We start from the raw sequence: 12,250 nt of genomic DNA on the forward strand, positions 1-12,250 counted from the left end.
CAGCCCCCTCCTTGTGGGGGCCATGACAAAGCCACTTAAGGCACGAGGACCGATTGGACCCGGGACCAGGCCTATTGATTTATTAAACTAAGTGGAATTAGTACTACATAATAATATCATGTTTTATTTTAATTAAAACTAGTAGGACTTCAAACCTATGTTTTTACTGACATCTATGAGTTAACAAATCTATTTATGGAAAATTTTATAGAGGCAGGAAAGAGTTTTCATTTTAAATTTTCTTACTTCTTGTACCCAAACTAATAAATTAGAATTTAAAAAAAAAACTAATTAGTGAAATTTTATAAAATTAATGTGACACATACAATGACATTAATATGGACGACCCATCTGGAAAGAAAAATGACACTCACTTTTTTGTCGGGTCTGCCGAATGGCATAATCTGTTCTAACGCCATTACAATAAAGGTGAACAAAAATTGCTATAAATTCCCGATGCTTTGTGTCGGGTCTGCCGAATGGTTCCGTTCGAACGGGTTCGCTAAAATGATGATTGTCACTAGAAACACTGTTCTAACGCCATTACAATAAAGGTGGTATTGCTATAAATTCCCGATGCGTGATGTCGCATAATGGAAATTGCGTGACGTCTACCTATACATGTGTGAATGTCGCTATGCGTGAATTTATTTGCTAACTACTGTATTGAGTGAGTCGTCCATTAATAATGTCATTGGACACATAAGATTAATAAAATTATTGGTTTTGTCAGATGAGTTATATTGATAGGTGATTGAATGATTTGCCAGCAGCAGCAGCCAGCAGCGATCGAACCCGCTACACACGGCTTCAGACGGACAATCTGCAACTAGGCCATTATGGACACTTTTTATTTATAAATTGATTACATTTTTTAAAACTATTGAAGCAAAACAAATTTATTATTTATTATAAGAATGACAAAAGGATGCATTTGTTTTTTCAGTTTCTAATTTTTTTTTTGTTTATTGGGGATTAGTGATATACTAAACACCCCTCTAAATACATAATTGCAAAACAATTTTATTATCCTTAAAATATTTTCTAGAGTCGCTTCTTATTAATGAAGATATTTCATTATAACACATCGATAAAACATTAAATAAAAATTTCAAATTACGGTAAATACTTTTATTTTCAGTCTCATAAAATAACATCATTATTAATACACCATTCAATAATATAATTAGTCATTACTTCGCTTATGTAATATAAATTATTATAATGCTGCATTAACTTTAATGCAAAATCACGCATGCCAATTCTTTTATTATATTAAAACCATTGATATATTACATAGAATACGAAACTTGCTAATTTCACATAGGTTCTACATGCTCATAGTTTATAATATTAAAGAATGATTTTGACATTTTGCGTGAGGCAAATCGTGGCCGTCCATTGGTCAGCTCATTGGTATGAGGTAGTGTACAGTCAATAAGGTTTTATTTAACTCTTGTGCAACTAACATTACAGTTGTCAAAACTGGCAGTGGGCTTTGAACGAATTTGCATATACGGACATCTCCATAAGCGGTTGCAATATTTCGAACATTCAAAAAAACAATATTCAAAACTCTGTTTCTGATCGTTTCACACCATATTGGTTTGGTATGACTGTAAACAATGTTCCCTCTACAACAAGGTGTGCGCACACTTTTAATGTTTCCAAGCTTTGCAGACAGAAATTTAGTAGAAAGTAGTACGTAAGTGATACCAGTTTTTTGATTTTCCTAAATAGACTTATCAATGACCAATATTTTATTATAATCATTAAACTTCACGTTCGTCACATACCTACTCATTTCTCACTGGACGAAAGTCACCAGGTTATACTATTTTAGTCTTTGAAGATATGTAAAACACACTCACTTTTGTTGCATTCCATATGCACTGAATGTCAGTGGATCATTCACAATGCTTACGGTAATAATCTTTTAATCTTCAGTTCACATTTTAAGCATGCTACATATTCGGATTATTTGGGTTTAATTCATTATACAGAACCAATACATTCATGATCTTTTTACTAGCACATTCCGCATCGAACGCCCTCATTTTACGTAAACGTTCTGTTACAAATCTACCAATATGTTGAAACTCTGAGCTGCTCTTAATGTCCAGATTCAGTGACTCCAACATCGTCGAGTTTAATACACTCGAAAGGTTACCTAAGGCTTTCTCACAGGATGCTACTAAGTTATCTTCTTCACTTTTCATCTTCGTTCCGCTTGAGTTGCTGTTACCATTCATCGAAGCAACGTTTAAAGCTTCCACCTGTATAGGATCCTCGTGAAATATTGAACCATTAGGGCTGGCTGCATTATCAAATGGATCATCCAAGAAAACAAGCTAAAAAACAGAAATATTATTGAATGGTGTGGAAAAATTTTGGTATTAATAATTACAATATTAAATGACATCACACAATTTTCAGTATTTTTTGGCTCACCCACCCCCCATTGTCACAATCTTATCTTATCTCCGTCTAAATGTCACATTTTTTAATTCCCCCCCCCCCCTCCTTCCATTCATTAAAAACAAATTCGTTGAAAATGTTAGTAGGCGTGTACTGACTGAGCGAGTAGCCTCAGGCATTTGCTTCGCGAAAATCGCTGTGCGAGGCAGCGCACGAGTCAGCTCGCAACAAAATTAACCTCACGCGAGGCAGCCGCGCGCAGCACCTTTGAGCATCGATAAACCGATAATGATTGGCTCGGTCATGGCAGCGTGTGCTTTTACCTCGGGCGAGTCACGTACTGACTGAGTATTTTGCCTCGCGAGGCTTTTATGTATATTTTCTATGGCGATTATGCCTATTGATGAAATAATATGCTATTGACAACAACTGCCATCTATACAAATAGGTAGGTTTTAATATTTTTGATTAGCATCATTGCACAACAATAACCTGACGTAACCTAATCGAAAACCCTCCTTTTAAAAAAATGTGAGTTAGGTACGTATTCATTTAATGAAAGCAGTATAGTTCTGCCAATCGACATCACCAATAGAAGGTTAGTTCTACACCTTGGGGGAACAAGCAGAAATGTGAATAATTTGTTAGGTTGAGCACCTTACGTGGTTATAACAATAATTTATTAATTAATAAAAAAATAATACTCACATTGTCAGCTTCTAATTTAATTTCAACCGGATCAATTCCTTCGTTGGGGTTACGCGTGGTGTACTGATCCATCAGATACTGACACGCTTTCCATAGATGCCATTTGGGAGTATGTGTTTTACCAGTTGCTCTTTTGAGTCGTTTTATTTTGCGGAGATTTCCTGAGAACACACTTCGAATGTTTTTCCATCTATGTTTTACAGAATTACCTGTAATGGGAGAAACATAAGACCAAGAGGATGGTAGGCTGACTGCAAGTTGCATATTATATTACTTGTATCCATAAATCCACCGGACTATCAAGGAACACAAAAGTATGCCTAAATTAACCAGTAATGTGTTACGATTCAGAGACATGGATATTAACTGTTAGTGATGTTCAGAAGTGACAGGTGTTTAAGTGCACAATCCTGAGAAAAATCTTTGAGTCAATCTACGAGGGTATCTGGCGACGTTGCTATAATCATGAGCTCTGTAAGGTCTTTGATGACCCCGATGTCATCAGATTTATCTAAACCTAATGTCTATGATGGGCCGGTCAAGTGCAACATATGGATGAACAAGCACTGAAAGAGTGCCTCACTGTTTATTAATTATATTATCACACAATAATTATTATTCTCCTTTGGTTGCTCATCTCATTCTCACAGACTCTTAATGCTCCCGGAAGGTATCTATATAAAAGTGTAAAAAATAATTTATCAATTTGAAGTAAAAACATACCCGTGACATCGTAGTTATATTTAGAGCCGAATTCTCCAAAAGCCCGCTTTTTTAGATTTGTACGGACATAATCTCGATGGCGGCAATCCCAAACATGTCTTTTTGTGTACATAAATTCTACCAATTCTAAATCCATTTGTTTGTTCCAAACCAACGCTTCATCCTTTGACTTTTTATATTTTGCAGACATTTTAAATCAAAATCTTATATATATCGTTCAGATAAACCAGATAAAGTATTATAAATCATTTAGCATAGGCCACGATAACCTAAATCAGAATCAAAACATTGAAATTGAAAATTGAAGAAAATTTCGGCTGTCAAAATAATAAAATTGCCAGACTAAAAATAAAAAGCCCGCAATTAAATAATGTCTGGAAATATTTAAATAATAATTATCCAATTCCCTAATTTAAATATGCACATACAATTTTATTACAAATAATGAATTTCAATGTTGATTATTTTGGTGAAAAATTTATGTATTATATACAATGGAAATTTGGAAACAGAAATGACTTTAGAGCAGGGGGGGACAAACTGCGGCCCGCGGGCCGCATGTGGCCCGCCGGGTATTTTTTTGCGGCCCGACATCATTATTAATTGTACTTCTGATTACGAATAACTTCTTTATATATTTTTTATAAAAATATTGATAATATATTAAAATTTGAAGAATTTGTTGTTTCGTAAATGTATTATCTCAGTACGTCATCCTTGCGTCTCGTCTCACACTATATAACCACTATTTTCTACGTTGAACATCGTGACACATTTAAATACTTTTAACTCCGCGTTGCAAGGCAAAAAAATATATGCCCATGATATGGTAAAAAGTTTGAATGGATTTCAATTAAAACTCAAGTTATTCCTTCAACAAATATCGAATAACAACGTGGACCACTTTGCAACTTTGAAGTTGCTGAATATATCAGAATATAAATTTGAAGAATATGGTAAAATTATTAAAGCTCTGAATGACGACTTTTCACAAAAATTTGGTGACTTCTGAAAAATTGAGACTAGTTTAGCAATAGTACGCGATCCATTTTCAATAGATATTGATAGTGTACCGACAGAGCTACAGCTTGAGATTATTGATCTGCAGTGTGACACTGATTTAAGAGAATTGCATCGTCGTGAAGAAATCTCCAAATTTTACAATGCCCTTAATTCAGACAAATTCGACCGACTTAAAGATTATGCACGAAAAATTTTCATTATTTTTGGATCAACCTATATATGTAAACAAACATTTTCGATCATGAACCTCAATAAAAATTCTTTACGATCAAATATCTCCGATCCCCATTTACAAGCAGTTTTGAGAATATCAACTACAACATTAACACCTGAATTTAAAAAAATGTACAACAGTTTCATTCTTCTCATTCATTTTTTTTGTAATGTTTATTTTTCGTGATAATAAATAGTATATATCTAAAAATGGTATTTTACTTGCGGCCCGCCGCTCATTTTGAATTCTTGAATTTGGCCCTCCATCCAAAAAGTTTGCCCTCCCCTGCTTTAGAGGCAGTTATTTATTATAAGAATCAAATTAGGTAGCATGAAATTATACAAACATCTTCACTGTTATTATTATAAAACTCCAACCTTTATGGAACAAAAATATAAATAGTACGAAATAAATTATTTTCAAATCAAAGCCATATTTTATTATGCTAGCAATTATTTTGACATTTCGTCAAATGTTGACATTTCTAATTTCATAATATTCCATTTTGAATCCGCGTGTTTGTTTATGTTTATATTGTATTATCAAATAACACATTAATTGAATTAAAATGCCGTCAAAAAAGAAACCTCGCGCCACTCCGATAGGAAAACTTTGGTGGCCCAAAAAGATGGATCTCAATTTAGTAGAATTTATGAGTACACAAAGATGTATTTGGGATTTCAATCATCCGGATTATTTAGATAGAAATCTCACCGAAACTGCTTATAAAGACTTCGCCGTCAAATATAATAATGATCTCACCGGTATGTTCAATGAAAATACAACAAAACTTATGTAAGGTGAAATATAATCACAAATAAAAGTCTCCATGGGCCCCTTGAATGAAATAGTTTGTTTTCGTGTCACTCACTGTTGAGGATAGCGACGCCTTTTAAATATTTCAGTTATGTCTATGAAAGTATTGAGATGCCCGTAGCGTCCATCACTTGTTTGAATCATCCATACATCACAAAAATATATGGTAATTATGCCGCAGACAACACCACATCTCAAAAACATCAATCTAACGTCTCTCCTTTTTATTTATGGTTCAAATCTTAATACCATAAAGAAAGATGGAGAAAACCAGCTGAACTTTAACATTTATTTTAATAACATGGATCAAGTGTTTCCTTTATAATAGGTACAGTTAGTAGAACTTCGATATAACGGATTGATGCGGGTGAGGGGGTGTCCGTTAAAGCCAAAATTTCGTTATATAAAAACAAACAAAATCTTGTTTATTCGTCTTCAGATGGTGTATCCAGACGCACCCGTTGTGGAGTGACGTTAATGTTCGATGTCGACGCGGTCGCTTTCGGTAATCCTGCTTTGAAAAAAGAAGTTCTGTTTGCGCTTTTGAAGTCTCCTGTTTCTTAAAATTAGGAAATTCAGGCATGATGTGATACCTGGGCTCGCCTTCATCTACTTTTAACCTTTGTAAACTTATTGAATAGAGTAATAAATGCATCCATTCATTCAAGTAAACAAATTCTGCTGTACAGCTATGTGAATTAGTGGCCAACGTTACAAATGTCAGTACTGCGTTCAGTCTACGAGCAGGACGGCATTATGATTCGAATTCGAGTGTGAGGTATGACGTGATTATCATGCACAGAACATTGTTTACAAGCGGTGACACTCGGATTTAAACATTTGACCGGATATTTTGCCTGTCATATCGAGGATCTACTGTAATTTAATAAGTCATAAACGATCACACAAAAATGTGCTACATGTAAATTGTATGCATGCAGTTCACCGTGAACGGTTGTTCTATATTATCTCTGTTATAGCATTGAGATCAAAAAGTGACGCATTGCCCGTGAAGTAAGTTACAACGTATGTTACAAAACCATTTAGACGTGACACTTGTTCGCTAACACCAATATTCCAATTTCATTATATTCAATAAAAACGTTAGTTTAGTATTTGATCAGTAGACTTGATATGAGCACCTACTGACTTTTGAATTATACAGAATTCAATATAAATTTGATTGCATGTCAATCATATGGCCATTTTTTCCAACGCGACAGCTCATGGTGAACTGTTTACATAGAATTTTTCGGTCATGCCAAAAAATGATTTTGGGTATCTTTTAAATCCCTCTCTCCCCTTTTGTCTCTTTTTTTAAACACAAAATCATTTTAAATGATTAAATATTTATTTCATTACAGTTGGTGCCGTGAGACACAGATGGACAAATATTCGAAGCGTTTTTAGCAGCAATTTACGCAAAATATTTTGGCACAAAAAAGTCACTAAAAAAGACTACACCCCCGCCTGGCATCTTTGGAAATCTTGTAATTACATGCTGGATGCAAATATAGAGAGAAGAAATAGACCCAGAAAGAATCAACAAAAGAAAGTCAGTCATTCAAAAGACGGTGATTTACAAGGGTTTAAAGAAAATGATGATGAGGTAAATTATTGATCTCAGAATATTTTATTTATTTAGATAAATGATCCCAAATTCTCTAAAGCATTATCCAAAAATTATTCTTTGAATCATCAAAAAACAAAAACCGTTATAAATACTATCTTGTGTATAATTTTAAACACTACAAACTGAGACTGTTAGTTCTCTTGTTGGTGGTTCCCTCATAGCATAGCTGAGGATCGTGACCACCTTGAAATTCAGTCATCTTCTGGGCGACCAAAACCCTCGTGGTCCTCCACTTCACTCAGGGCAGAGTGAAGACTGTCCCTAGTAAACTCCTTCACTTAGTAGCTTCAGTGCGTCAACGCTCTTCCTTTGCTTCGCCTTCCTTGGAGGATCGTGTCCGGAAACTTGTACATATGTAGTTCGCCGCTACATATGTACAAGTTGTATCCGAAATATATGGCCGTATATTAAAGACTGTCTAACCCAGGGAACTCAGAAATAATGGAAACTGAAATACTTAACGGGTAAGGCGATAGCAGGTGACTGACTCGAGTAAGGAAGAATCTGGGTTAAACTTACACACATGTCAAAAATACATTGTACGTCGAATACTGAAAACTGCTCTCGGTTTATGCATTTACGCTCATTTAATGTTGGTGTATTACACACACTATTGCACGTGCATAATGCGTGCTTCATTTTCGTAGGACACTCACACATTCAAAAACCCTGCATCAGCATGCGGCGTATTGAATGTAGCCTATCGGTATATGCTACTGCTACTGCTGTACTGGCTAGAGGTGAGTTGGAAATACTGTCACCAGTTTGTGTACTCAAGTCTCGGCATGAAACTACCCATACTCCAGTGATGCCAACCGTACTATAATTATAGTACAATACTATAATTTTAATTCCGCGAAAAATGTTAAATACTATAATATTACGCCAAATAAACCAAAATACTATAATTTTAAACGATTCAAGACGAAAAATGTTCCTGTACTATATATTTTTCAGAAATACTATAATTTTTAAGCCTTTGTACTATAATCAGCATAGAAAAAGATGGCAACACTGCCATACTCAGTACGTGTGGCCTAAGCCTTGTTCCTAGAAACTTGTTCGAACGCATATGTTAAGATCATCGGGACTCGCTAGTTGATGTTGGTAGACTTTCAATACTATTGACATTAAATGCGCGCGAGCGAGATAGCATAATACACGTATGTCGAGCCGTAATACACTCAACTGTCATTGCTCTCTCTTACTCCCCAGTTGTAAAGTTGGTATAGTGAAGGACAGAAATGGTGACAAGTTCGCGTGACGCCAAACGCTCTATATAATATTCCAAATACTAGTATTTTGGATCAAGTTTCGATACCAAGTATTTTTTTATACTGGTAGTAAAAGTTTTGAAGACTAAGTGTCTTCAAAATCGACCAGGTTTCCTACCTTTTACTACTGACATAAAATTCGTGTCTAAATAAAACACGGTTTTTGTCGGTTTACACTATACAGAAAGCCAGCGGCAAACAAATTTTGAAAATAGCCGATATACTGAATTATTTGTTAGGTTAAGTTTTCGTTCTTGAATTCATGAATTTTGCCAAAATCAGCTATGAAAGTTGAATTAATGTTCATATTGAATCTAATAAAATTGGAGACCGTATAGTATACGGTCGTCTCTCTCCGATAACAAAGCTCAAGGCGAATTGTGCCATGGCGAAATGTTTTACGTACAATTTACATGTAACTCTGGAGGATACCCAAAACTACCAGTCTCCCTAGGTTATCCAGTTTGTGCTGAAACTATCAACTAATTAAATTGTTATGATTTTTTCATTATAGATAATTAATTTTGACGATTCCTTCGACGATATACCCAGTCCTAGCGGCTCAATTTCTAATGATGATCCTGCACACGTGGAATCTTACAATGTCGGTACAATGATTGATGTCGATAAATCAAACAGCAAGGAGATAAAACCGGAAGAAAACGAACTGATGATATCCTGTGATAAAGTGTTAGACAGCCTTTCAAACATATTAAATCCAGTTAAATCCGAATCGACAAATAAATATGAAATCAGTGCTAATTTTCAACACATAGGAAAATTTGTGAAAGAACGGCTGTCTAAAATGAAAACGTTTGATGCAGAATGTGCTAGTCAAAAGATTATGAATGTGTTAGTTCTTTATAATGAATTTAATCCAAATAATCCAAATAACATACTTACCTAAATTTAAATTAGAATGTCAGTAACATAGCCAATCTTTAATATAAAGCCAAGCACAAAGTTTGAAAATAACCAGATTTTTTATAATACGATTAAATCATTTGACACAAAGCACAACCTGAGAAAAAAATAGTAGAAACTATTAATTATTTTCAATCAAAATGAAGTGATTTTCTATGAGATAGGTCCACCGAGATTTGGTGCTAAACTTTGTCTTTACAAACCAATGCTTTACTGTACCTGAATGTACAGTTTAGATAAAAACAAATAAATCTTAATATTCAGACAGAGATTTTGGTACTTGTTAAAAACACTACAGCACGGGCAAAGAGACTTGCAGCGAACCGCTGTAATTATATACCGAATCATCCTGCGCATGCGCCGTGACGTGGCCACGTGAAAGTGGTGTCCAATAATTATGATAGTTTTATGTGCATTTTTTTTACCGAGACTGAATTTGAAAACACTATTTACACAAGTATATAACGATGAAACCGCTGTAGAATTTTTCAACAATCCAGATATAATACCGCGAGAAAATATATGCACAATGGTCACGAGATGAAGCTTTAGTGGAGAGCCGTCTTGGCGATGCCGTAAACCAGCGATTTCCAAGCTGGGAGGGAAAAAAGGAGGCGCGAAAAGTTTAACACAAATGTAGTCACAGGTTTGCAGTTTGCAAATGCATAGTTTATAAAGATCCTGGGGCCCGGGCATAACATTAAAAAAACTTTGTTCCAAGACTATTAAATATTTTAAATATGTAGTTGTGCATTGCAATTTGATGTGATACCTATATGATGAATGCTATAGGTACTTAAATGATAACTCCCGTGTATAATTTAGGAAACACTACTTTAGAGCACCACACCGCCCTTAACCTCATCAATAGGTAGGTGGGCTTACCAAAGATTTTGGACTGGGGGCCCGCTTCAGGATGTGGGGCCCATGATAGAATCCATTTGTCAATGAACGACGATGAATTTGGATTGACTACTACTGAAAAGGAAAAAATTGATAAAATTATCATGCGATAATTCATTGAAACAAAAACCCTAGTTCAATTTTGATTGAATCGAAGTGAAGAAATAATATCGTCACCGTTCAGGCAAAAGTCACCAACCCTGAAAATGGCAGTTTTGAGTTGAGTATGTCACACGAAGCGTAAAATTATGTTCTTTAAGATGCAAAAGTCACCACGGTACATTAGTTAGTAAAATGTTGTTTAAATCCGAATTATTTGTTTTCCACTAAATGACTTTCGATAAAATCTTAACAAGCAAAAGTCATTATAGGTGAATAGACATTATTGACTCTAAAAAAATAAATCCTTCGTTATAAATATACAAGCAAAAGTCACTATACTATGGATGGTGAGTTTTACTAATTTGTCATTTGAAAACTTCTAACACTTGTCTGAAATACGCAAAAATAACCAAACAGGAATAGATGACCTTACCTTGTTATAATAAGATCGCTTTGGTCAGATTATTAACAAGCAAAAGTCACCAAACCATAATTGAGCTACCTTACCTCCTTCAAAACCTTCTAGATGTTTTAATTAGCATCAAAAAGTAAAATTACCTTAAAGAAATTATTAAGAACACATGAGAAAATAATGTAATGTAGATAAAACCTTAAAAACATTTAAATCTGATTTTTCCTGCATTTTCAAACTTTCAAATTGCGATATCTCAAAACTATGTTTTTAGGGTTGGTGACTTTTGCCTGAACGGTGACGATATAATACTTTGTCAAGAAAAGCAATGCAAGTTGTAAGTAAAGTAGGTACTGCTATACCATTCGTAACATCATATTTTTATGCGAAACGGGATTTCCTGCATTAGGTGCAATGAAATCCAAATATCGACCCTGTTTAGTAGAAAAAGAGCACTTTGTGCTAAGAAACAAGCACATCCATCACATGAGAAAGAAATTAATTTAAAAATGAATATAATAAAAGTACTTAGTAAAATCTTGTTTGTTTTTATCCTTAATTTTTTTTTTCTTTGTTGTATTAAGTAGTACATTTTTGGCTATTTAAAAAATTATTTAATGAAATAAAGGGGGGAGGCGCCAAGATTAGATTTTTTTAAAAGGGAGGCGTAGTAACATAAAGTTTGGAAACCACTGCCATAAACAGTTGATAACATAGTATGGCAGGGCACGTCGCTGTAATATTCGAGACTCCCATTGGAGACCTTGGCCCATTTTTTTTTTTTTTTTTTTGTGATTTTACCGAGGCTTTGACTGCGACTCGCTGTCATATCGCCTCTTCTCTTCTAGAAGGGGATCCTTCGATCAGGTCCTCACTCCTATTCTGTTAAATGGCTTTATAATTATTTTGTCTAGCTGCTGGTTCCTGAATTAACGAGCATAAAATTCTGCTCAGTAGAATTAAATATGTCGCAGCCATCGGTCGTCACATGGAACCACAGCCTGAGGGAAGTTTGCGTATGGAGAATAGAGCAAATGAAGATAATGATTGGCGGCGAAGGTATGATTGTAGAGATAGATGAGAAACAAATAGGCTGGCAC

At 34.7% G+C, this 12,250-nt stretch overlaps 2 protein-coding genes across 2 annotated transcripts; one reads left to right on the forward strand and one right to left on the reverse strand.

Moving 5' to 3' along the window:
- Positions 1-1,118: 1,118 nt before the first annotated feature.
- LOC147077616 (uncharacterized) lies at positions 1,119-4,156 on the reverse strand. The gene is made up of 3 exons (XM_085960602.1): positions 3,850-4,156; positions 3,127-3,335; positions 1,119-2,351 (listed from the first exon to the last, which is right to left on the reverse strand). The coding sequence occupies exons 1-3, from the start codon at positions 4,037-4,039 to the stop codon at positions 1,965-1,967; spliced, it is 786 nt and encodes a 261-aa protein (XP_085816728.1). The 5' UTR covers positions 4,040-4,156; the 3' UTR covers positions 1,119-1,964.
- A 1,422-nt stretch (positions 4,157-5,578) lies between these two features.
- Positions 5,579-11,683, forward strand: LOC147077617 (uncharacterized). Its single transcript, XM_085940115.1, has 4 exons — positions 5,579-5,850; positions 7,267-7,511; positions 9,324-10,808; positions 11,458-11,683. The coding sequence occupies exons 1-3, from the start codon at positions 5,655-5,657 to the stop codon at positions 9,714-9,716; spliced, it is 834 nt and encodes a 277-aa protein (XP_085796241.1). The 5' UTR covers positions 5,579-5,654; the 3' UTR covers positions 9,717-10,808; positions 11,458-11,683.
- The last annotated feature ends 567 nt before the right edge of the window (positions 11,684-12,250 follow it).

Source organism: Rhyacophila brunnea, unplaced genomic scaffold (genome assembly GCF_057557595.1).
Source record: "Rhyacophila brunnea isolate RB1 unplaced genomic scaffold, BYU_Rbru_1.0 scaffold_12, whole genome shotgun sequence".
Lineage (NCBI taxonomy): Eukaryota > Metazoa > Arthropoda > Insecta > Trichoptera > Rhyacophilidae > Rhyacophila > Rhyacophila brunnea.